Source organism: Pterocles gutturalis, unplaced genomic scaffold (genome assembly GCF_000699245.1).
Source record: "Pterocles gutturalis isolate BGI_N339 unplaced genomic scaffold, ASM69924v1 scaffold13624, whole genome shotgun sequence".
NCBI lineage: Eukaryota > Metazoa > Chordata > Aves > Pterocliformes > Pteroclidae > Pterocles > Pterocles gutturalis.
In genome coordinates this window covers 38,368-62,455 of record NW_010133398.1, presented here as the reverse complement: position 1 = coordinate 62,455, position 24,088 = coordinate 38,368, and the positions used below count along the sequence as shown (strand labels likewise).

The window sequence follows — 24,088 nt, the reverse complement described above, 5'->3', positions numbered from 1 at the left end:
TGACAGGTTGGGAGCACTGTGGAGCCGGGAGCCCATGCCTCGAGAAGAGTGTTCAGGCGCCGATGCACCTGGAGGTCCCAAACACAGCGACAAGCCACATCACTTTCTGGTTCTAACACAAAAAGCCAGCCTGATCCCAGGATCCATCGCTAAAACATCTACAAAGCAAAAACCTTCAGTGGATGGCTACGGACGGCACTCTGATCAGTACTGTAATCTGCCAGGCCTGATCGGGTTTTGACTCTACAGGAGGAAGAGACAGGCACAATAGGACACAGAAGCGCAGCTTCTTTCCTTCACTGCCGCCCTGAGAGAGAAAGGGACCCTGACTGTCAGAGCTCAGCAGCAGGGAAATTACACATCACACAGGCCACTTGACAGAGGGGGAGCTGGGGGTTCTGAGATGCTTTTCCTTCACTCAGTCCAGCAACTTCAAAGTCAGAAATCTGAGTTTTTGTGGCACAGGGTCTGTCAGCACTGGAAGAGACTGGCTGATGGGATGTGAGTGGATCAACCTCAACTGCCAGCACACAGAAATCCTGGCTGGCCAAGCATCAAAAGAAGCTGCTGAAGGACCATACCCAACCTTGAATGTCCCGACACTTTGTTTCTGGCCTTATCCACAGGAATAACACAGGAAGGTAATGACAACGCACCAGCAATAGGAATGCGGCTTCTCACTTCTGCTCCAAGAGAAGAGGGGATAACAGTCTGGCTGGGCTGCTCTGGGATTGTTCCAACTTTGAGGGAACACAATAAAAAAGTTTATTAAGTTTCCATAGGCAATAACAACACTGTGCATCATCTGTTTTACAGAAAGACACTAGTTATCTCTCCCATCTTCTCAGCCCTAGCTGTGTAGTGTAAAGATCAACAACTCCTGTAAAAGGAAGAAAAAAAAGCTGTGTCTGGTATTATTTTAGACAGTTATAGTCTGACTTTGCAGTGATATTAACTCAGAGGAATAGAATATGAATACTCTGCATTTCCCCACCAGCAGAGACTAATAAATGTAGGACTGGAGACACTAGGGATAAAGAATAGCTAGTTACATCAGTCTGTTCTTCCATAGAAAACAGCAAATTGCATCGGTTGTGCAGTGGGGTTTTTCTATCCCTTTTCCACTTGCATTGCTTGTTAGCATCTAGATCAGACTACCAGATATTCAGACAGCTACTTTTCAGTTTGAACAGTGAAGTTTAAGCCCTTCCAAAGCTGGTCAGAATTTTGCTCTGACGATCATTTTCTTATATTTTTTCTCACCCCAGCCAGAACCATCAAAAAGATACTTTGCACTTACAGGAGCCGTCTTCTGAGGGCAGCAAAATGTTTGATGCAGGCACCAAAACAAAGCTTGCCTTTCCTGGGGCTAACACGTATTTTCCTCTCCATTTCACTGGGGCCAAAATACTTGTCAAGTAATTTATTAAGAAGAGCCACAGGAAAACACAACAATCTAAATTCCCTATTATCTGGCAGCTACAGCTGGTCATAACCTCCCTCTTCACGGGAAAGAGGCACACGATTTTATTAGGGCAGCAACATGCCGGTTGAGATCTTACCTTGTGGTGATGGCACAAACGGCTTGGCACCGCCAAAGGAGAGCTTTCTAGAGCTGGGCACACATCCATGCTCTCCAGGATAAGGAGGGGAAGCACCAGTTTTAGGAAAACCAAGAGGACTTGTACTGCTAGACCTCCGGACCGTACCAGACCTTACAGGAAACAACAGCAGCACACATGTTACTCTGGTTGCCATTAAAAATGACCAAGAACAGTATCAACAGACAGGCACACAGAGCTACTCCCACTGAAGCAGAGCTTCACGGCTGTTTATTCTGGATCAACATCCCACTGTACTAGGACTACATCAATACAGTTTAAAATGATAATAATTTTTCTCAAGAGTTTCAATCCAACCAAAATTTTGCAAAACAAGATTAGCTTAGCTGTAAGCAGAAAAGCCTGTCATTTTTCACAAGTCACTTTTAGATGCTTGAGGTACATAAATCAATCCTGAACAGGACAGAGTTTCGTATCTTGCCACATCCAAGGTGTTTACTTTAGACAGTGTCTTCAGAACGCCCTGAGAGGGCTTTATTCCAGTGTCCCTCCCGCTCTGAGCCACTCGCCCTTTTGTCAGGGCGGCCGTTTAGGCAGAAAACTCCGTGAGTGCAGGTTGTGGGAGTGCAGGTTGTGTGATGCAGAGATAAGCTGTGCCAAAGGCACTGCTCTGCAACAGAGCTTTGACTCAAATCAGAAGCTACAGAGCAAAACAGAGCAGTGTGTGGCTGTCAGATCTGAAACAGCTCAGTACTACCCAGAGGAATTTCTCTTTGGGCTGGATAGTCAGAATTGCCTGGGCTCCAAGCTCCTTTAACTCCTCGTGAAGCCTCACCTTAGGGAATCAAAATCAATTTGTACAGCCCATGCGTGCAGGAACCTCAAGTATTACCAGCTGCTAAAATGAAACAAAAGAAGAAACTAGACTAGGGGGAAAATGAGCACAGCCACACCATTACTCTGGAGAGAGGTTGGATATTAATTATTTCCCATATTTTAATGTTTTCACCACATATTAAGAACACACTACCTAAACTCTATTTACTGAAATGCCATTCTGCCTCTGCAGGATCCTTCACCAAGATACACATTACACTCCTCTATATGAGAAAACAATAATCAAATCCTTCATTCTTCTCCCAATTTGGAAATATCTTTTCCCTTGTTAGAAGAACATTAGCCTCAGCCAGTAGGTGGTTTTCTGGACAGGAATCAATGAATATGCTGAAAAAAACCCTCTGTGCTCAAGCCACTGAAAGATGCTGTCACCAAGATATCCTTCATCCTCTCCAAGTAACGGCGCATTAAGCTGTCCATACGTATTCGAACAGAGGGAACAAAGGCATATGGGCTTCAGCAGTGCAAGCAAGGCTGGCTGCATTACCCAGGAATGGCAAAGTCATCCTGATGAAGGGTCAGTACATCTACTCAACAACACTACTAGGTGTTTTACTTTATGGCACATTTCAGAAAGTAAATTAAAAAAAAAAACCCGTTTCAATAGTTGAGATATAAGAATTTGATCTGCCACCCCCAACAGCTTTTCAATGTGTTTCTACATTTTTCAGACAAATGAATCCATGCTATAGTTACATGCTTGGAAAAAAGGGAATTATTTAAAATTTTAACCTAAAAATCACTTCTCTTCAGGTTGCTCCAGATTGAGAGGTCTACCACTCATCAATTGCCTGGCCCTGAAGCAAAATGAATATACAACAAGGAAATGGACACCTGGCCAGGTGAAAAGATACCGAGACATTCAGTGGCACAAAGTATTGCTCCCCCATGTTTTTAACTCTCCAGAATACGAACCATCCAGAAAGCTGAACATTATCTATGAGGAACTTGCAGAAAAACACCACCAGCAAAGATGTGGAATGTCAAGCGTCACCCCACGACACATGGGATAAGGAAGCAAGCAGACAGGCAGGACAGGTGATGTGGCCAGAAGTACGCACACATAATTACCACCTGAACAAGCAACATATCTACCCACAAACAAGCTACGTTGCACAGGCATACACCAGCCAGTCAGGTGACAGTGGTCGACTTTGCAGAAACAAGAGTGTACGTCAAGGTTTGTAGTCAAATGGCAAACATGACGAGGCATTTGGCTGTCATGGCCTATTTGATACACCTGATGGAAAAGTGGAATCACATCCTACAAGCTGGATGAAGATTTCTCCTTCCATTCCTGAAGGGTGTCTACTGAATTTGCTGATTAGAGGAAGTGATGGTGAGAGGTAAGTATGGCTTCCTGGGGCAGGAAAAAAAAACATGACGCCAGAGATTTTTGAGAGGATACTAAAAGCAGAATGTGAGTCATCTGATTGCATCCATTCCTCGAGTTCCTCTGCAGGGATGATGCTAATCTCATCATTGCACAGTGCTGACTAAAAGGAGCAAAACATGACAATTTGATCTCTGACTGGTAGCTGCAGGCTGTGAACCTGGACTCAGCAGCCTGTCACCAGGTCTGGGGTAGGCACAGTATACCTGTGTGCATCCTTCACACCTTCTCCAGAGCTCTCACTTTATAAGGCTGAAGCCCAGCCTTAGGCTGACATAGATGTTACCCTACTTCTGAAACCTAAACTTTAACTAATCCAGATACCAAAGCAACTCATCCAAAAAAAGACATGACACCTCATAGACACTTCTGTTTGAATGCCCCTGCTGTACAAATTCTTTAAAAGATCCTGTATGAGTCTCCTTCCAACCACTCTACAACCGGGGCTGCCACTGTCAACCCAGATTTCAAACCCGTAAGAACCAGAAATTACACACCAGAAGAGACAGAAGCCCTGTATTTGTCTCGGACGTACGAGGCATTACCACTGAACTCCGAAGGTCAGCTGTACAGCTGAAGGCTGGCATCCAGGTCTTCCTGACAGCCTTCAGAAAACACGCTCTGCCTCACAGGCATGAATTGCTCATGACTTAGTCAGTCCTGGCTGCATAACCATATTAATATGCAACTCATGTCAGACACATCCTCTGTGGTGTGACTAGCCACAGGAACCAATTAAGGTAAAGTCAGTTTTGTAGCCCCATCCATTTTAGTTGTTTATCTCAACTTTTTCCTTTTATAAAGGCATTTGCCAGACGGATGGTTCTCTCTGCTTGGACACCCAACCCATAGCTGTCAGACTCAAAGGGACTCAAAGTTGTTGTCTCACATACATGCACACAGGCAAAATTTACAGTACACAGTAACAAATAAACTTCAACACCACTACAAAAATACTCCCAAACTATGTCACCACGTAACACACACCGCATTGGCTCCCTACAGCAAGGGGGAGAGCCCATCACACAGGGGAATTTTTAGAGGTACAGCGAAAAAAATGTAAAGCCGTTTGTTTTACAACCCTCAAGCTGTAATCCAAGAGCCCCTGTACTGAGGTTACCCCCTTCTCCCAGCCCCAGCACTTACCGCGGAGAGGTGAATTGATTGGGAGACTGCAGGTTCTGCTCAATCCGCCGGTAGTTATGAATTTGGGTCGGGACCGGAATGGGCACAGAGTGTCCGTACTTGCTGCTAGAAAACTGACCTGGCCGGCTGTTGGAAGGAGACACAGAGAACCTCTCGTAAGTGTTGGGCCTTTAGCCAGGTAACTGGAGGTTTTAACTTCGTAAAGCAACTGTACACAGGGAGCATCCCCTCGACTGTGCTCAGGTTGTGGGTTTACACTGGGAGGCAGTTCAAAGTCATATCAAAGGGGAGTGGCACCACACACCTCCTACAAACAGGCACCTTTCTTCCAGCACAATTCCCACCTACAGACTGGAGCTCAAATATACACCCACGCACACCAGTCCCTCCAGGAAAACTGGAGCCCTGCTATTACACACCACAACTGGCCTAGTTTCCAGCAGCTCAGATCCACAGCCAAGGAGCCCATCACTGAACAGGGGCTAAACGTCCGTGGCTCACAAAGGACACCAGCAAAGGTTTTGCTGCCAAGAGCTACTTGCGATTCACGCAGAGGCACTGCTGAGCAATGGCACCTCCATGAAAGTCTCAGCGTGCCACGCAGAGAATACAAACTTGTGGTGTATTCCAGAGTATTTGCAAGTTAATTATAGGATGGAGAAAGCAACTTGGCAGAAAATAAATTTGGGGGATGGGAGCTGGTATCTATATACCCATCAAGATCAGCTAGAATATCACACACACAAAATGGGACAGGCCCATTCCGCAAACTTCAGACTTCTTTCTAGCTCCATCCAGGCAGGTTCATCAGCTCACATCTGGTATCTATTCCCTCAGGTGACAGTTTCCCCTGTTACTCTTAGCCTGTATGCCATGCTATACATAAACGATGCTATACAAAAACCATGCAAACACCACATTTAACTAAGTAGCCACCTAAAGTCTTTTCCCAAAGGCTCCAGAATTCTAGGATTAATTGCTATGGCAATGCTCTTTACAACTGCCAACACCAATTGCAGGCATGTTGCACAATTACAGAAAGATCTTATTGCTAATGAAGGCTTCTGCAGTCTTCCCTGTTGTCAATCGAGGACACACAACTGGGTCTGCCCCTGAAAAGCAGGACATCGCTGCTTCAGGTCTAATGCTCTGCACGGAAGTGTTTTACATAAGATGAAAGGAGATATTTAATTCAGCAAGAACGTAGGCAGGGGAAGAGAGAAGAATTTGTGTCTTATTTACCAAAGCATCCCATTATCAGAATTTATTTTTTTGGGGGGGGAAGGTTAGCAGTACTCTGTGGTTTATAGTGACAGCGTTGAACAAAGCTGATCGGCAGGAATGTGTCTGCAGATCTCCACACTGTGCACATGATGATGTTCCTCCATCACAAGAGAGCCAAATAACTGAAAGAGATCTTTCATCAAGGCTGAAAGATCAAAATGTGATTCTGATTTCTTCGCTCCTCTCTTAACGTCTATTAATTTTTGAAGTTCTATATATTCCTCCTTATTTCTTCCACCAAGAGAAGAGACTTTTAATCTGATGTCTGTCTGTAAAACACAGGATGGAAGCCTTGATTCTTCATTGACATACCATAAAATAAAGGCATTCAAGGCTTCTGATTGCTCAGTGGAAGGGTGAGGCTTTGGTGTCTCTGCCTTCCATCAATATAAGACATGGAGTCAGACAGACATAAAGTAAATGGAGCTTTTACCAAGAAATCTGAGGGTTAACATCAAGCTTTATACATATCCTGATTTTCAACGTAAATTTCAAACACTGTCTCTTCAATCTGGCTAAAATCCTTTGGGGAAAAGAAGTTCTCTGGTGAAAGTATCTCCCCTCTCCCTGGGGGTTATAACAAGTACTTATAGGAGCCAGGTTTCTCCACAAGGTGCAAGTTGGAAAAAAAAGCATCCAAATGAGGTGACATATACTAAACCTGCTTTTTGGCCTCAAGCCTTAAAGACTATGATTGACCATAAATTTGCAAAGATCAACAGATAATGCTGGGACAGGAAGCTTAATTACCTGACAGTAATTAAAAGCTCTTTGAAAACTGTACTAAATCTATTGCTGTGATATACATCCAAGGAAGTACTTTTAATTAGTTTTATTAAGCATCTTTAACAAGGAAGCGTTTTAAAGAGAAGCTCAACTGTCATATTTTAATTCTGCCTAGTCGTTACCCTCTCATTTAGTTAAGCACAAGGAGAGCTGCTCTAGAGCACATCCTGAGGAAAACCCACTGCTGGCCACTTTAAAATAGCCTTTGCTTTCTGTCCTAGTTGGACTGCACCCAGCATTGCTTGCTAGCCTAGAGCCATACACCAAAGGGAGAACTGCTGCTTTCAAGTGAGCAAAGACAGAAAATGCTTGCATCTTTCATTACTTATGTCTTATATGTCTTATGTCCATCCTGGACTGGGTAGGAAGTAACTTTTCAGTGCTTCTTTCAAAACAGATAGAAAAGTGGGAAATAGCACTAGAGACTTTGGCATCTGTTCCACAGAAGCTGCTGGGAATGAGCAGGAAAGACAGCAAGAGCAGAAACGTGTTTCGATCACAGCCACTGGCACTGACTTGCCACCTTGTGATCCAGTAGAATATGGTGAGGCCGGTTTGGTGGACACAGTGGTGAACAGTGAAAAGCAGGCAGCATTTGTAGTCAGCTTCCACGAATTTCCATTCACTGCTGTCCAGAAACAAGGTCAAATCCTTTAATACTGATCCCCAGAATGCAAAGGAATCAGTTAAGGAATAAGCTGTTAAAAAGCTTAGCAGGCAGTGGCATAAGAAGCCTCATGCAATTAAACTCCACACTGTGGTACTTGCTTGCCAATTAATCTGATCACGTCAGCAAGACTTTGAGCTATATTCTTCTCCTTTAAATTTCTATGCTTTGAGGCTATCCTTTGTCACTTTCTGGGCTCTGTTTATGTGACGAGTGCGTTCAAGACATAGCCTCGGACCACACTGCTTTCTTAAGAAAGATTTTAGGGTCATCCATCTCCCAGGGGGAAATTCCCTTCAATTCTCCTCCCCCAACAGGTACCACTTTGACAGAATAGAAGATGAAAGCTGTCCTGCTTCCCCAGTAGGCAAGAATGAGATGCAAAGCAACACTGCCAGTTGCCAGTAAGCTAAGCAGGTACCCTAAAGCTTCAAGCTCTAGAGCAATTGGGATCACCCTCCACAGACCATTAACGTCTTCTGAACATAAATGTGTCTGCAGGCACTGGCGGTGCTGGGCAGCTGGTGCTGTTGTGCGTGGGCAGCAGTCACCCACAACATTTCTAAAGGCTAAAGCTGGGTTCATAGCAGCTGGCTTACTTGGAACTCAACCTATGGCCACACCTGTTTGCACTTGTTCCTCCTACTGCTGCATCCTCCATTACTAACCAAGGCCCATGTACCAGCATCGCTTTAAACAGACATAGTGCAAGGAGATGTTTGGAGCTTCAACCAAACTACAAACAACTAAGGAGGCCCAGATCTGTCCTTCCACAGCAATGGGAGAAGAGCAACACAGTTCAACATTTGCCCTCTTCTCCCCTGCCCAGTAATTCAAGCCCATAGTAGTTTCAGCCTTGGCTGAAGCATTGTGGTCTAATTCACGGCATGAATTTAGGAACAAGGGTCTCAGCTCTGCAGGCCGAGTAGCACATACATGCCTGTGAAGTACCTTTACTTTCTTCCTTGGGAATAATTCCTGGCTCCCCAGGGAACAAAGTTAATTCCAGCTCTACTGCATTCTCTCCCAGCCCCTCCTGAGGGCCAGAAGAGGGAGAGACAGCCTCTGTTTGAGACTGATCAGTGCCCGAGGCTGGGGAGTTTCTCCTGGGTGTTTCTCATTACCCTTTAATTAAAGGGGAGACGTGGATCCTGCACAGCACACCAACATCTGTAAAATCCCCTCTTGGAAGTCAACCAGTGTTAAATTAACCAATGTTGCCTAGTCACTAGTGAGCAGTCTTTCTTACCTAGACGGGCTAGGAGAACTGCTATACGGGGGTGAAGGAGACGGTGTTCTTCCCTGGCTTTCCAAGCCTGCTGAAGTCACCAGAGAACTCCTGAAGAATGACAGAAAGAACCCAGCTGTTAGAGCCTGGGAACCAACCCTGCCCCCCTCCTACAAAGAACAGCAACGGAGCAGTGTCTGCCCAGTACCCTCTGCTGAGTCTAGTCGTGGGAGCCCTGGGGACTCTCATGCTGCCCCACACACACTCCAGTATTTAGGTGCCACATGCTGATGGTCACATTGAAAATGGTCAGAACCAGGCAGGTGACAGTCATCCCTGAATTAAAAGTTAACTTGGCAACATCTTCCCTCCCATCCACTAGAACCCCAAAGTCCCTGATGCACAGTACGCTCCACGCTCCAGTCGCTAAACAACTTCAGTTGCCTTGGTGCTCTTACCCACTGTACATCAGGCTGTCTTGGACTGGTTTCCCTCCTGCAGCCTCAGCAGTTAAATCACCTGAGGAACAAGGAAGTATGGAAACATATTAATTCAAGGTCATTTTCTTAAAAGCCTTTATATATTCAGAGCAACCGAGAATTTGGGTAGAATTTCCTGCTCCCCCAAGACCTGCTGAGTTGCTTCTGAAGCCAGTGTTTTGCCAAATACATGTGGGCTGAAGCTGATGTGGATGCTGCTGATCCTTACACCCTGAAGTTCTGGAAGATTTAGGCTGAAACAGGGGCCAACACCTGACAGGATTATCTGGGACAACAGGTCTTTGCCCACTTGGTGCAAGCCATTAGCTGCTTTGTAAACAGACAGTGGTCTATGTTGCACGTAGGGCTTTGAAACATTCATGGTGCAAGTGACAAAAATCCAGGGCAGCCAAATGAGCTGGCAGCTGGATACACAACACAGGGGAGTTTGTGCCTTTGCCAAAACATCTGAACACTGGAAGTGTGTCTAGAACAAGACAGGTGTACCTGGCAGCTGGATACACAACACAGGGGAGTCTGTGCCTTTGCCAAAACATCTAACACTGGAAATGTGTCTAGAACAAGACAGGCGTATGCTGGTCCCAGTGCTGTTCCCAGGACAAAACAAAAACAACACTGAGCTCCTCCCAGTGCTGTTCCCAGGACAAAACAAAAACTACACTGAGCTTATCAGAGACCTGTCACAGATTCCAGTTCTACCCCTCCAAACTCCTGGTTTAATACAAACCAGAGACCTGTCACAGATTCCAGTTCTACCTCTCCAAACACCTGGTTTAATACAAATAGTGCAACTGTGGAAGGAATTGCAGCATTTACCACCAAGTTTCAACTCAGCAAAGCATCAGACAAACGGTCAAGGTTGAACAATATCTTTCTGCTGGTCAAGTAAGGACTCATGCAGGAACAATATCTTTCTGCTGGTCAAGTAAGGGCTCGTGCACAAACATACTGAGGTGTGTGGCTGAACTGGGGCCGTGGCCATGTACAAATATATATTTTCAAGCAATTCCTATCAAACACATTGAGGTGCTAAAATGACATTCAAGATGTTCCAAGAAAAATACAGCTTTTTTTTTTTTCCAGAGATCTTTTCAAGTATAAAATCCAGCTTGCTAGCTGAAATCCCGTGATGCTGAGTGAAACTGAAGAGAGGATGACATGGGAACAGATACTGTGAGAGGAAGGCATTTCCCTGTCATCCTACTTATCTTCTTTTCCACTTGGATTTCCATGTTCAATCTCTTATTGATTTCCCAATTCCTATCAAACACATTGAGGTGCTAAAGTGACATTCAAGATGTTCCAAGAAAAATACGGCTTTTTTTTTTTTTTTTAACTGATATCTTTTCAAGTATAAAATCAAGCTTGCTAGCTGAAATCCTGTCTTGGATGACAGGATGACATGGGAACAGCTACTGTGAGAGGAAGACATTTCCCTGTGAGCCTACTTATCTTTTCCACTTGGATCTCCATGTTCAACCTCTTATTGATTTCCTCAAATAATCTTTACTCTCAAATCCTATCTTTGAAGGTAATTACAAAATACGCTACAAAACTAGCCAGTGCAACAGATATCTCTTCCAGGTTGAGAACAAAACCATTCTTGTTGTTCAGTCAAACAGAGCTTTAATAGCTCATTCAACTTTCTAGTAACTATTCTTAACAACCACATCCCCTGCTGCTCAGAACATCTGCATTTCCAGAAACCAGCTTACTTGAGAACTGTGCTGGGACCATAACGAAGTCATCTGTGTCACAGGATGAATTCTTACTGCTGCTTCCAGCAGAGTCCTTCGATCCATGCAGAAAGCCGGGGGAATCCTGGGTAGGAGATGCCAGTGCCTTCTCCTGCAGCTGCTGCTGCATCTCTCCAAGGGACTGCTAATTCAAGAAGAAAACAAACACTGGCTTCAGCACAGCTACTTCATCATTCTGCCTGATCCTTTAAACTGAGCTGTACAAGGCTACAAACAACATTTTGCTGATAAACCAGGGCTGATAGTTTGCCAGAAGCAGCTGTTGCGTTTACTGAAAAGGAACAGCCTTTTATGTCCATGTCAGAACAGCGCATCTTTTGTTACACAAAACACACTACCAGCACGTCTGATGCTCCTCAGATAAGAAAAAGATCAGTTGAGGTATTGCATCCTTCTGCTAAGGCTTTCTGGATCAACCATGCTTTTTCTACCGGATCAATTTAGTACAGCCAGGAAACAAAGAGCCTCCAGAGATATTTTCAGTTGTGCTTTTGGGTTATCTTTTTTTTTATTTGTTTTTAAACATTACACATCTGGTCTCTATCAATGCTTTTACAGTAAACAGCGCTCAGGAACACGTACATAAGTGCCCATGTACTTTTGGGACAACCCCATTTTGCTGTAGTGCTGATAAAGAGTTAGAGAAAGGGCTAAAGGAGACAAAGCATTCAATAGATGAACACCTTATAGCCATCAGAGGCAGGACAGACTCTAAAAATCCCATTTTTCCTCTTCCTTTGGCCAAACAATAGATAGCCCCACAATCCCCATGGTTTACAGCAGATGGAGGAGGCTGGATGGTTTAAGAAAGCTTTAAGACAGCTGAACTGCCCACTGAGCAGATCACAGTCTTTATCCTAATGCACTTTTAGACTGAGAAGTACTTGCAGCAGCTTTCACTTGGGCCCTGTTAAGACTTTGTTCACCCCCCAAAGACCCTCCTGCTGTACCAAAGGGGACACTTTCTCACCGCACATGTAAGCAGAAGGAATCCTGCAGCTGTCAAAGTTGTCTCTTTTCCACCCAACCTGCTAGCTGCAGAGACTTTGCTTCAAAACAGAGACCTTGCAGCCAAGTAAGCAGTGCTATACCCTCAATTAGAGACTGGTTTTTTTTTTTGTTCCAATGAGCTTACCATCTCTGCCAAGACAAGCTAGTGTCATTACTATCAACTTCTTTCATAAAGGCTTTTCATATAATAGGCAATAGCAAATTGAACTATTTCTTGTGGTGAGCACAACAACCTTCAAGATGCACACTCTAAACAGACTGGGGAAGACAGTGAACCAAACGCAGGCAGAACTAAGGTGTTCAGTGACTTGCACCAGAAGGCAGCAAAAGCAGAGACCTTCTTTCAAAGGAGCAAGCAGAGAGATCATTAACAGAAGCAGTGCATCCTCTAAGCTGTACTTACAGGAGGTGATGCCAGGTGGGAAGTAGAAGAGCTGCTGGAGGAACTGCCGGAGCCTGAACTGGGATAAGAAGGCATTGGCAAGGAAGCAGCTAAAACCAGCAAAAGAGAATAAACAAAGTAGTTGTCAGACTAAGATTCATCAATAATAAAAGGTCTTTTTCATCTTTTGCCATCAGATTTATCTTATGTACCATCATGTATCAGATATGGCCAATTAAAGAAGAACAAAAGAAAAATCAGCATTCTATTCCGTTACATGATTCACATCCACCCACTCCTCTGTGCACTATTTCAGTTGTAATCCTTGAGGCGGAAGCTCTCAGAATATCTGACCAAGGTCAGATGTCCATTTGACAGCTGACTTTCACAGATAGGAAGATGGTTTCTGCCCTTAAGAGCCTCCAAAGCATCCACAAGGAAAGAAGTGATTGCTTCCTATACATCAACATGTTCTCCCTTGGTCACTTTTGCAAGTTAAAGAGGTTTTGGTTATTTCATCTCTTCGTACAGAAATTGTTCCACAGCACTGGCTGTTCTTGCATCCCTTTATGTTTCATTGTTCAAGATCAGAACTGTCCGCTTTATTCACTTCACTGTTGAACTGGCTTTTGTAACCCTCCCAGAGGCATAAAGCTCACACTGGAAGGACTAGTTAGCACTGACCTTCAGGCAGAAAAGAGAATTAAGACATCACAGGAGAAAAGAATATTTAATGGCAATGACTTATGCAAGTGAGGCTCAGTAAACAACTCAGAAGAGCCCAGCTCAGGTGAGGAGGGCGACAAGCCAAAGGCAACACCGGCTCTTTAAAAGACTTTGAAGTATTTAGTGGTTCAAATTCCCCAGTCCACCGCACAAGACTGAAGGGTGCAAAAGTTGCAGATGAGTCCCAACATCCCCACTTTGGGGCAGCCTCAAGTCAGATTTTACTCTGCAACCATTTCTGTATTTGAATGGCTTAACATAGAAATCAGAAGCAAGGCTGAAGCGAGGAGAGGAACACTTCACTTCGCTTCTCTTCCCTTGTGCTGGCAGAGAATTAGCACCTTGTATCAGATTTCTGCCTTTACAGGATCTGTGCTAATGACGCCACGCTTAATACAAGGAGGGTTAATAACACCTAGAAGAAGAATGCTTCTGTTTGAAGTAAAACCACCTCTGTCATTAATCATATTAGATACTACAAAGTACTTACTCCATTCAATTGGCTAGAAAAATAAAAGAACCTCTCTCAGCAATTAACTGTTGGAACAGTGTTCTAACAATAAAAGAATGGGAAAATATGCCTTTTAATAAATGGCTTTAAGAAGTCTTTCCCTGTAGCCTATCAAAGAAGGTTAAAGGATGAGTGGACCAGTGTCTCCCCACAAAAAGAAAGCAATCACTTAGACGGTGAATTCCTCAGTCTGACTGAGATGTAACAAGATCCAACAATAGGAAAATGAAACCAAAGAAGCATAGACTTAAAATATGTAAGTTATCAACCACTGTAACAGCTTAACCAGTGATCTCCTCCACTCTTTACTAACACTAACAAAAACTGAATGTTTTTCTAAACAGGTTAAGTGATGCTGCAAATGGAGATTGATTCAGCAGAGTCCCAGGCTGGTGCAATAGGAAGCCACAGCGGGATGTGCAGTGGCACACGCACGCACCTTTCCCCTGTGTTGGACCATACCAAAAGTGCTCACCCCGCCAGCACTTTGAAGGTTAGGTCCATAATGAAATCAGTCTTTCCAGATCTTTGCCAGAGCCTATTTTTTAGCCTCTGTATCTATTCTACACTTGATTTTGTGCCCTCGATGGATTATGCTGTTACAACACGCTGCCCTGGCTTCAGTAAAGGACCAGGACTGTGGTACCCTGAAGATGAGTGTTCTGGGAGGTCGGACAGGGGCTTGGCAAGCAGAGCTACACCACCCACACTCCCTGCACTCCTCCAGCACAGCTGGTTCCCACTCCCCACGCTCAGGGAACACACACGGAGGTCTGAGATCTTGACTGTAAAATGGAGAGCTCTGTCCTGCCTATCCCACAGTGCTTTTGATCTCTGCAATCTTCCCACAGAACCTGCGGAGCAATCCCTAGTACCTTCCCAATATATTTAACACCAGAATCCTGAGAGAGGGGGGAAAAGTCTCCCTTTTTTTATTCTCCCAACTGTTATAGAACAATTCAGCCCTGTACAGACAGACTTTCCTATTATGGAAAGGCGCTTTTCAGAAAAAGCAAGTGATTCCTGAACTGTACCTAAATGTTCCTGATGCAAGACTTGATCACCATTCATTTTTCCTGGAATTAGTATTTTTGGTAGAGTCATTTCAGTTCTCTCTCAAGGTCTCCTCCATGCTATTTTGGTTCTACATTTATTATTGATTTAAACTTGGCTGGAATTGAGACTTTTCTATTTGCTTTGGACAGCTTTCCATTAATCGAGGAAGACAAGCAGGCAGACTTCTCCACTATCATCTGAAACTCAAGTTAAAATTCTGTCTGCATGAAGCACACCTTAGATACAGCCTCATGTTCTTATGGAAAATCCTGTAAACTCCCCACATTCACTCTGTAATGCTGTGAGGTCCAACTCAAGAGGTCCTGACACTAAAAAAGGACTTTCATGCATGCAGAACCACAGGGTTTGGCTCTGACAAACCCTCTCTGACCACCATATCCCTGTTGGTGCATTTTTCAGCGTCAGCCACGTAGGACAGCTTGAAAGCAGGATGCTTGCTTCCATCTCCTCCACACACCCAGGCACTCCCAGTTTAAAGGGGTACAAACACTTGGCTCATCATGTTTTCAGCTCAAGTCTGAATGTGGGGAATGTTAACATGGATTGTAGGCCCCCACCCAAATCCAAAAATTGCTGGATTGTAATTGTAATGTAAATAAGTCTTTTCATAATTGTTCTCTCCAACTTGTTCCAGCAACAAAACAGTCATCCTGTACGTTGCATAACCAATGCCAACTGGTTTCAAAATGGGAGAGCTGGGAGCCATAAAGGCAAGCCTGTGTTCCAGCTGCGTGGATCTTGATCCTGGATCCTACACCTGCAAAAATCACTTCTGCAAATCATCCTACCAGGGGCTTGGCTGTCCTAAAAATATCTGAGCCTCAAGCTTCATATAAAAGCTTTATTTGGAATCCGAGTTTTACACACACTGGAGAGATGCATTTTTTTGTGATTATCTGGATTCAATTAAAACCAGTCATCAAAAAGTTATTTAATTGCAGTCTGTGACAAGGCAATAGGTTGAGTGCAAAAACTGAAAGGACTTGTGCAAAGAATAAGCTGCCTTTTAGAGCTAACGTTTGCACCATTAAAATCTTTTATATGCAGAAGTCATGGTGGTTTTTTTCTAGTTTTTACTGGAGTATTTTATGTACAATAAGATTATAAAGAGGGTAAAAGTCAAGTTAAGCCAGATATATTCCAGACACTGAACCACCCATACACTTCTGAACCATAACCGCTCACGTTTCATGCCCTCTTCACTTGGAGTAAAGGAGGCACCAGCTTACTATTCATTAAAGGCAGGAGCAAAAAAACCTCTAAAATATTCTGCACGGGTACCAATTACAATGTGTTTACTGAGAGAAGACTTGCACAAGCATTTATGTCTTCTCATCCATTATTACTGTAACACTCTGCCCCATACCATATGCTGATCAGATCTGGCTACAGACAGACGACATGCTGACTAGACACAGTATTTTAAAAGACTTTATTAATAAATTTTTACACATGTAAAGTACATGCTTAGTCACAAGTACAAAACCCACAATACAAAATAAAAAAATAGATAAACAAACAAAAAATAAAGTCTCTGTTTTAGTTAACAAAGCCCAGGGCCCTGAACCCGCTCTGCAGGCTAACGCCCGTGGCACCCAGAGCTTTGCGGTACAGCCTGGATGGCAGCAGGCTTAGGTCCTCGCTTCACTAAAGGAGTGAGATGAGAAGAGAGACTGAGAACAGCCATCCCTCAAAACTGCAGTGGGGAAGATGAGCTTGTCAGAAATATTTAAAGATTCTGACAGAAATGTCAATTTTGGTGAAGTGTCTTGAAAAACATGCAAATTTATCTAAATGAGGGGGACTCACCACCTTAGCAACTTCAGAATTATCCACTTAGAGTATTATCCACATTTGAGGATTCCCCAGAATCCCAAAATTACGTTATACCAAAAAAAAAAGTCTTTATAGTTCCATGAGCTGGTGTACTAACATATCCACACAGGATGAACAGCTGATGGTTCTCACTTCATTTTTAATCATTATGCGACCAGATCTGCTCCATAACCCAGAGATCACCATAACCCGGACCTTTGCTGACTCACTGGCTCTTCTCTCACCTATTCGGCAATCAAAAGGACCACCATTCCCTCCTGCAGCCTCTCTCATCCAGGCTCTTCACTGCACTTCCCAGAGGCTTTCATCATCACCACCACTGGCAGCAGCAGAGCCCTCCACAGCAGACTACAAGAACTACCTCCTCCACTAGCAGATCTTTGCGCACAACAACTTGAAGACCTCCAGCAATGGGGAGATATTTCTCCCCTAATTTTTTCAAAACCCATAGTGCTTTCTCCTACCTGGAGAGGACTCCAGGCTGCAGACATATACCCGAAGGTGAGGACGAGCAGGGCAGCAGAGAGGTTTGGAGTTCCTATAGTCCTTATCTCCCTGTAAAGGTGCTCTTCTTACTGGGCCTTGACCCCACACCATTAACTCTGGTGCAGCTGGGGGCAAAGGCTGAGCTACAGTCCCCTGCTCATAATGGTGCCTCTGCTTTCTGCACAGCAAATGTGCAGAAGTTGGAAACTGAGGCCAAGTCAGGAGAACCCTCCCTTGTTTGCAGGGGGTTTTCTGTTCCCCTGGGCAATGAAGCAATGGAACTGATGGAGGTAAGAGATGAGCTGGTGGGCATGCAAGAGCATCCTGAGGGAGTCCTCCTCCGCCCACAGGGGAACCAGGCTTTGAAGGACTTTTCCCACGTGGCAGTGGTATAGCAGGTGCCGAGAGCTGAGCTGGTTTAGGAGCAGTCCTGCACAGGCAGAGTCCTTTCCTGCCCGCAGAACACTCCTGTTTTACAGGACTTGCCCCACATCTTGCTGGTGCAGATGGAGACAGGGGCCTGGCTGGGTCGCAAGCTCCCCTAAACCAGAAGCGTCTTTTCTTGCCCGCAGGACGGTCACCTAAGTACACAGTTAAAATCTGTATCAGGAACAACTGAGAAGTCCTGGCTCTGGAACCAGGAAAGCAGGAGACTGTCAGAAGTGATGTGGACATCAGACAAGGGGTGTCCACCCACAGCATACATCCAAGAAGGGCTCTGTCTTCAGAAAGCATTGGACATGCTTCCTCAGAAACTTCCAGCCCTTGTGTTGGGCACCTCAAGTCAGTCACTGATGAAAATTCTTGGCTCTGCTAATTACTCTGGTGATTAAAAGCCCAGAAGGATCCTTCCAGCAGACAACCATACACAGTTCCACTAAACCAAGTCTCTTGGCCAGAAGACATATCCCATACACTAGAAGCGACTGAGTTGTTTTCCACTGAAAACAAGCCTCTGAATCACAGTACATGTGGTTGGAAATTCTCAAAAGTTTTGAATCAAAGGAGGAAAGAAAGAATTTTCAATTGAAATCTTTGTTTTGGCCAGTTCTCACAGAGCACTCAAATTTAAACCCTCTAAACCAAGATGTAGCAAGAATTTGGAGGTAAATGCTAAAACAAGATTTGGTAACCAGAGTCTGCCATTTGGCACAGCCAACCTAAGGCACTACCTGGCAAGCAGAGACAGAGTGCCAGTTTTGTCCTACAGATGTGGATGAAAAGCAAGATCACGCTGCATAATCCTGTTTACCTACAAGTATCCCCACTGGCCAAGCACTTCATACAAAGCAGGTGGATATTTCAAAGCTACATTTACTTCTGCTTGAGTTTTCTAAATAGCCCCCTAATCATCCCTTTGAAGATAACTCAGCAAAATTAAACACATTTTGATGGCAAAATCTGGACATGACACAGTAACAAACACTAAATCCCTGCCTAAATAACTAAGAAAACATAAAACAGTCTTTTTCTTTCCTTTTGAACTAGCAGCAAAGGAAGTCATGTCACAGTTCAAAGAGTTATAATCAAAAATGCAACACTTACATTTTTTCATAGAGGCACTTGCATCCAAGAATGGGTGATGGAAAAATTCATCTGAAAAAAAATCAAGAACAATGACTCAGTGAAAGGAAATGACTGTAAGAAGTTTACAAAGCAGTTAAAGCATAGCAAGTTACAGTATTTTACAGTGATTTTTTTTCATGCAATCTAGTCAACCACGGGAGCTGACTGCACACTAGGGACTGGGTACAAAACTTACTGACAAAAAAAGGATGGGAAGTTATTTGGATTCAGGGATTGCTATGCAAGTATGAAAAAAAAAAATGTCTCCTCTGCTAGCAGCCCTCTCTGTAAAGTCATCTAGTGGAGGCAGAGAAGGGAGATCAGCTGGGGCAATTATATGAATGAAGAAAGGGAAGAAGAAAAAAAACTTTTGTCAAAAGCACATCCAAAGGACATGAGGGTTTGTACCTTGGGACTCACCACCAGTACTAATGGATTTTCCTTCCCCATGGGGCATTACAGAACTTAGTAAGGTTTTGCTGCAAGCTACAACCCTGGGCTGCTGAGGAGAATTCACTGAATTAATTGTTAATGCTCCTCTAGTCTTGCAACAGCTCACACTTGTAGGAATGGCAATCAGCTACTGAGGGCCAGTGTGACTACATCAAGACCTGGCATGGCTGTGTCTGTGCATGCGCACCAAAAGCTCCTATCAGCAAGAAGAGACAAATCCTAAGGCACAAACTATCACTAAAAGACAAAGTCCCTGGCTGATCAGGATGGCAAGTCACTAATTGTAGGGATCCAGAGGAGGTACATTAATCACACTGCACTGCCAACTCTTTCCATAGAAGAGAAATGATGGACGAAAGGACTTCCACTGAGTGATCCTCCATCACACACAGACCCAAACCCATCATGTACTGAAGACAGAAATGCATTTTCTAAAAGACCACCACAGAACAACAGCCCAGAATTCCCCTCCTTTCACACCAGACCCAACTGCCGCTTTCTTCACACATTACTGAAGGACATTCTACAGATCCAGGCCAAGAAAAGCTTCTGTCCTGGCTTGCTGGAGACCCCTCTGCATGTTTGCCTGTCCTCACCAGTAGCCACCCCTCCCAACTCCTCCATCTCTGATCCACTCCGAGTCCTCTCCTATCACAATCAGCAACTCAGCCTTTCAGGAGCATTAGTCATGGACCAACACCGATTATTTGGCTAACTGCAGGCAGCTCAACTTGTTTTCCCAGCATGGATTTCCTGTTGCAACACCCAAGGTTTACAAATGTCTGCTTTCTGTAAACAGCTCCTCTTTGGCCAGTGAGCTCTCCAGAAAGTAGCAACTGGGTTTTTTGTTTGTCTGCCTTTTAAACTTAAACAATCCCTCTTTCCCCAACTCCTCCTTGCCACTGTCACGCCAGGGTCCTGCAGCCAGAGCGCACTGGTCTGCAGCTGAGCACAACAGAAATGATGGAAATCTCTATCAGGGAAAGCTGGAATCTCACAGGTTAGATCTGCTGGGGATGGAGAACATCCCTATCCTGCCAGGAGCTGCTCGCTACTGGAGTTCCCTGCTTCTTCTTTAGCCTGATCCTCTGGAGGGTACCATCCCTCAGCTGAATTGATTCAACCGAGGGGGTGGACATTATGATTTCTTTCACTTTTCCCCCTCCCCCCTCTAAACTGCTTATTAGTTGTGCTTGCAAAGCAAAATTTAAACAACCCTGCTTGTAATCATCCGCAGGAAATGTGCAACTTTAAACCCGCCTGGCTCTCCTCTAGATAATCTAGAGATTGCAAAGGCCATCAGTTCCTGCTGGAAGAGCAGCTGAGACACACAACAAGTACATGACATTTCAAGCTTATGTGTTGCTGTTGTGTGAATCTACTAAACTCTGGGGGTGCTCTGTGGAGGGCCACTGCACACATCTCCAGGAGGGCTACAGAGAGCCTGGGGGAACAAGGAGCAGCAGGAGATCCCACTCCTCTGGGGACAGTGGCTCAGGAATCATCCCTGGCTCAGCAGCACACATGAATCTTTACCTCACAGAGCACAAAAGGGTGAAGGAACAGTGAAAAAAGGTACTGGCCATCAGCCAAAGGAGAGCTTTCATAAATAGCTTAGGTGAAGAGAGCAGCCTGTGGTTAGCTGGCCAGGAGGACAAAGCACCAGTCTACTAGGAGCCATCTAAGGGAAAGGGGAGATCTGCTTCAGCCAGGACCCAGCCCTGTGGGACACAAACAGCTTGTGCACAGCTAGCCACAGACAGCAGCTGAGAACATGACAATAGCTGGGCATAGGGAAGTGCTCTCATTAAAGTATGGCCACTATTTCGCCAAGAGGCATCATCTGGATGACTCCTGGGCTGACACTCTAAGGAAAGGAAGAAGGGTCCATTCAGTAGGTGTAGGTCAGAGCATCTCCGAGCCCTTAGGAATATAGAGGAGCTAAAGGCCAAGCACCAGTAGACAGCAGAGAAAAGAAAACTCTGTGTCACAAGCAGGGAAGACGCTCAGATGCTTCGGCAGAGAGTCGAAGGAGAGGAGGCAGAGGTGGATGAGACCAAGAATACAACTGGATGCTGAGGAAGTGTATTGCTTGAAATAAATCACAGCTCTGGTACTTGCTTTCCTCTGAACTGATGGGAGATATTCAAATATGGCATGGAATGACACACAGCCATTGAGATTTGCCTCCTATAAAGTAACAAGGAATATTTCAAGTATAGGCTTCTGTACAGAATATAGTCACAAACCCTCCCTAAGAAACAATTACATCTTACACGGACATGCCAATTTGTAGAGAAAAGGATTTCCCATGTGATTAAGGACAGGCCATGATCTCACTGCAGTAAGATGTGCTCTAACTGTTGTCCTGAGTGAAATCAAAGTCTGTTATCTCAATTTCCATGTTAAACACTGACTCATGCAGTCTACTCCCAAGAGGTACAAAAACAGCTCATGGGGGGCTAAAAAGGTTTACCAGACTCAATTTCTGACAGAGATCCCATCTGTAGGGACTGAGAGGTGCTTATATCCAAGTCAGTCTGGCAGTAGGTTCAACAACTCCCTTTTCAAAATACTTTTCTCACTTCTGCACCCTAGTAAACAGTCCTTTACATTCAGCACTGGAGAATTATGATCAGCCTTGGTTAATCCACATTCTTGCTTCACCCAGGTGACACTGTTCCCAGAAAGGCTTTCCCAGCATCTCTAGTCCAAAAGAATAACAGAGGCTGCAAAATAATTTCTCTTTATCGACTAGCATACACTGCACAGCAGGAAATAATCCACCTGAGCAGGTAAGCAACAAAAAAACCAACAGAAACACAACAGCCAAAGGACAGAAATATCAAACCCTTTTACCCTAAGCCTGACTAAAAAGCAATATCCTGAAAACACAGCAGCACACTTTATTTTCAGGTGAAAAAAGGCAACGTCTGTGCAAAAAGCAGAAAGCTCTATGACTTGCTGTGATACTGCCCACCTGATACTTAACACAAACCTGTGGGCTTTGGCCCTGCAGCCTTTTTTCAGAAAAACCACTTGAACAGGCTTGCCCAGCACCAAACCTTATTCAAACAGAGAGGCTGAAGGGCAAACTTACCCTTTCCACCAGCAGCACTGGACCACAGAAGCAAAGCTGCTCCCTGCTGTTCTCCTCTGCACACAGAAGAGATACCACCAGGACCAACTTCCATAGTGAGGGAGGGTATTCATGTCCTGATTTTTACCTGAGACAGGTCTAGACTATCTTGGCCCAAGGGGAAGGGAGGTGGGAGGGCATGAATAGAAGACCACAGAGTTGCCTTTAGATGACCGGGTCATTTCAGGGGTTCTAGGAAAGGTTCCACGTCTGCCTGCTTTCCTCTAGGGCATGGCTTCACTAGAGGTTCTTCAGACCTTGTGGTTCAGCTAGACACATCTGGAAGAGGCTGCCAAACCCAGAACTGCCTGGCACATAATGATTGTTCTCAGTCTAGAAGGAATTAAGACATCAAAAAAAAGAAAAAAAAAGAAATCTTCATGCCAGCCAAGTCAGGAGACTGAGGTCTACAGGGAGAGCCAAGAGACTGCCAGCCTGAGCCGTGATGAGAACCAAGGCACCCTTCCACAGAAACCTGCAGGAGGGAAGGGTCTGCAAGCAGCTATGGTCTCCTGGCTTAGATCATCACTGCAGACCCTGAGAAATGAAGGGCACTGACTGAATTGTTCATTAAATGGGTGCAGCTTGTCATAGTTCTTCCCAAAGCTGCAGAGAAAGAATATGGATACACAAGATGCATGTTTTACCTGGTAGCATACTTAACACCTTAGAAGTTCAGAGAAATTATAAAACCAGAAGCCAGGAAAGGGAATGCAAGTAAGAAACATTTGCTGAAGGTGTGCCAAATCTCAGGGTTTACAAAACTATCCTGTGATCAGCACTGAGCTTTCCAGCACATATACTAAAATATCCAAGGTTATGCAGCCTCTCAGGTACAGGTGAAAACCAGGTGTCTGGAAGCTTCTCCTAGCACCAGCCAAAAGTATAGAGGTTTGTACAGTGCCATGGCACAAAAGACGACAGACAGGCAGCAGAATTAAAACTAGAAAGAGGTCTTACCAAAGTCCATGCGGTCCTTATAATTACGCTGCAAAAGGCCCAAAAGCAGCTGCCTCAGGTGGCTCGATGTCTCCCTGGGGATGCTAGGATTGAAAACAAAAGCAAAATAAGACAGACTTACAGTCTACTTGAACTGCTTTTACATATTCAGGAAGGTAACCTGCAAATGCAAACTCACTTTGTGCCTGCTGGGCTAGGAACCTAAGAGGAGCTCACGGGAGAGATGCTGAACAGAAACATCTCTATTAGCATCTCTGTTTGGCTTGTACACCCCATTGCCATTGGTAAGGCTACAGCTAATCTAGCTTTAGTGGCCTCTCCCATGAGCACCTGCAGATCCTTCCCTTCTACAGCAGTACCAATGTCATCCCTCTGGTTCTCAGCTAAGCCCATTCAACATGCAAATATTTTACACATGATAAACAAAACCTCTTCTACTTGCTCTAATGGGAATAAGGAGCTCATTAAAATGAAGCAGTTACCAAGGGGAAGCTTCCAATTAGAACACTGGTGGTGAAATGTATCTCCAATTACTACCATTTTATTAAGGCATTTCTTTTTCAGTGCAGCTTATGTAAGACTAGCAAGTAACCTTTGTCTATTTGCTTCCTTGATATACAGCATTTATTAATGGAAGGCCACTAAGATATGAGCAACCGCCACTCAAGCAAGCTAAAATTAGTGCAGCTATTACCCCCCTTTCCAGCATAGCTAGGAAGAA

General features: G+C 44.5%; 1 protein-coding gene across 1 annotated transcript in view; it reads right to left on the bottom strand.

Moving 5' to 3' along the window:
- LOC104467444 (serine/threonine-protein kinase ULK1-like) overlaps positions 1 to 24,088 on the bottom strand; it is a gene marked incomplete at its 5' end in the record, with an annotated part of 74,782 nt that overhangs the window by 12,964 nt on the left and 37,730 nt on the right. The window contains 10 exon segments of the mRNA XM_010081219.1: positions 2 to 68; positions 657 to 740; positions 1,563 to 1,714; positions 4,999 to 5,124; positions 8,985 to 9,074; positions 9,422 to 9,482; positions 11,179 to 11,344; positions 12,635 to 12,723; positions 18,795 to 18,845; positions 23,368 to 23,450. Of these exon segments, the coding sequence (XP_010079521.1) occupies positions 2 to 68; positions 657 to 740; positions 1,563 to 1,714; positions 4,999 to 5,124; positions 8,985 to 9,074; positions 9,422 to 9,482; positions 11,179 to 11,344; positions 12,635 to 12,723; positions 18,795 to 18,845; positions 23,368 to 23,450 (969 nt within the window).